The sequence below is a fragment of the Papaver somniferum genome, chromosome 2 (assembly GCF_003573695.1).
Source record: "Papaver somniferum cultivar HN1 chromosome 2, ASM357369v1, whole genome shotgun sequence".
NCBI classification, from domain to species: domain Eukaryota; kingdom Viridiplantae; phylum Streptophyta; class Magnoliopsida; order Ranunculales; family Papaveraceae; genus Papaver; species Papaver somniferum.
The window spans coordinates 213,169,348-213,171,873 of record NC_039359.1 but is presented as its reverse complement, the minus strand read 5'-3'; the positions used below and the strand labels follow the sequence as shown (position 1 = coordinate 213,171,873).

The 2,526-nt window shown below is 35.6% G+C and overlaps 1 protein-coding gene across 1 annotated transcript; it reads left to right on the top strand.

Annotated features, from left to right (window-relative positions):
• Nucleotides 1-2,158, top strand: LOC113352792 (gamma-glutamyl hydrolase 1-like). Its single transcript, XM_026596566.1, has 2 exons — nucleotides 1-54; nucleotides 1,286-2,158. The coding sequence occupies exons 1-2, from the start codon at nucleotides 1-3 to the stop codon at nucleotides 2,156-2,158; spliced, it is 927 nt and encodes a 308-aa protein (XP_026452351.1).
• Nucleotides 2,159-2,526: the final 368 nt, after the last annotated feature.

Genomic DNA, 2,526 nt, shown 5'->3' with positions numbered 1-2,526 from the left:
ATGGTACTAGTTTGTGCATCTCCTTCTAATGATGCTATTGCTCCTCAACCTGAGGTAATAACACAAAAACAAACCTTGTATATATTATTTTTACTCTATCTCTTATGTTTTGTAATTTCTTTGTGAAATCTGGATGACTGCTATATTTTGTCTTGTTCTTGATAATACAATATATGTTTTCTAAGTAAGCATTAGGGTTTGGTTTGTGGAAAAAAATGGGAGTATTATCTTTGTGTCAAAAACCCATTTCATTATTTTATTTTATTTGTTGGTTGTTTGAGTTTCGAGTATGTTAATGATGATTTCTATTGCGATTTTAAGACTTGTTCAAATACTGGTTTACTAGTTGTTTATCACATCTGGAAGTGTACTTATTATTTTCAGATTTTTTTTCTTCAGTTGATGATTCAAGTTTATATATGTCTTATTTTCAACTTAGGTCTAGTGAGTATGCTGCATAATTTATGTGCCGTGCCGTGTATTTATGTATGGATTGATTTATGCAGGATTCTGAATCTGGATGAGTAATACAGTTTCTCTTGTTTATCATAATATGGATTCTGTTTTCTAGTAACCATTAGGGTTTTTTTTTAACATTTGAGAGTATTATCTTTGTTTTCTTTGGTTAAAATCCCTTTTTGTGATTTTTTTTCTTCTTCTTTTTTCTTTTGAGTTTCAAGTGGGTTTATGATATTTATACAGGGATTTTAAGACTTGTTGGAATTTTCAGTTTACTACTCATTGTTTATCATATCGGATTTATTTTTCTTCAGTTGATGATTGAAGTTTAAATGTGGAATCTGGATTATTTTTTTTTTTGGTGGTATGAGTTTCTTTCTGTTGTTAAAATACTAAGTTTACCATATCAGATTGAAGTTTATATTTGTCTTAATTTCAACTTTGGTCTAGTTTATGTTCCCGTCTGTTTATTAATCGGAAAATGGGTCATTTGTCCAAAATTTTTTTAATCACGGTTCAAATGGACAAGTAGAAAATAATTCGGGTGAAATAGATAAAAAAAAATAACAAGGATGAAACTGGATTCATCCTGGCTTAAATTTAAAACATAGCAAGGATGAAACTGGATGCATCCTGTGTAAATTAAAAATAAGAAAAAAAATATTTGAAAATGGGAACGATGAAACTGGTTACATCCTGGCCATTTTAAAATTTTGTCCATTTAAACAGTATCTAAATCTTAATGTCTTTTTCACCCGGGAATTATTAATTTTAATCTTTTTAACCAATTTTGTGTTTATTAATCCTAATCGACTGATTTTTGCAGGATGGTGAATCTTCTGGCCCGGTGGTTGGATTGGTCACCCATCCAGACCCAAGACCATTTCCTATGGAACCCGATACCCGACACATCTCGTATCTCTCAAGAAGGTTGGTGGATGGTATTCTCAAATCTGGAGCTCGTGTGATCCCACTATTGTACGGTGAACACCCGGCTACCTTCTTCATCAAACTAGGCCTTGTCAATGGAATTGTTCTTGGAGGAAAGACACCTTTCAACGATTCTACATACAACTCCAAAGTTAAGCTGATATACAAAGAGTTCTTCGCAAGGAACGTGGTCGATTTCCTTCCCTTGCTCTCCATCGGCTCTGTTTGTGCAGATGTTCGTTTCCACCTCGAAGAAGGTGCTGCTCAGAAGTTTCTATACCCCGTAAATTTCATCACTGAAGAAGGTCTTGTCGGAGTTACTTTTACCCCAGCAGATTTGCAGGGCACTTTGTTCCAACATTTTACTCAGGATCTGAAAACGAAGCTGGAGGGAAGAGAGCTATTTGTGTCTCATCACACCAAGTTATCCCTTCACTATGTAAACTCAATACCGTCCTTTGATGCTCAATATAAAGTCACATCTGTGTCCTTAGATCAAGGAAAACTACCTTATGTCTCTAGTTTTGTTGGCAGAAGCATTCCCTTCACCGGCGTCCAGTGGCATCCTCAGGTTTCTGCCAGCGATGCAGCAATTGAATCTTCGGATCACATCTTCAAGGCGTTTGTTCACCAATGCTCAGCTGCGCGTGAATTCACTCATCCCGAGGTGTTGAAGCCCTATGTGCTCTCTAAGTCCGGAGGAATTCAATTCTCGAAGGGTGTAGTTGTCTTAGAAGATGCAGACAACTACAAATTCCTTGCACACTAGATAGTTACGTCTCTCTAGAGTTTCTGTTGGGTTTAGCTTGTTTTGTGTGTTGTTCCTTTTCCCTTATAGTTGTTTTATGTTGAGTACTTTATTGATTATCACAAAACTTTGAATGTTTACAATTGGATGATAGATAATCGAAGTCTATTTCTTCTATGTCAATGATCAAACTAGTTTCTTAGTATTTTCTTAATTTCAGTTCTCCATTGTTTGGAATGTTATCCTTTCAACGATTTGAAGTATCACATTGCTGAGGTACAGCTGCATTTGAAATCAATGTGATCCCTGTGCAGCTATTGGTATCATTGGCCAAGTTCAATGGGTTTCTCGCAGAGTGTGATGACCCAGGGATTTCCTTTTTCTTTCAC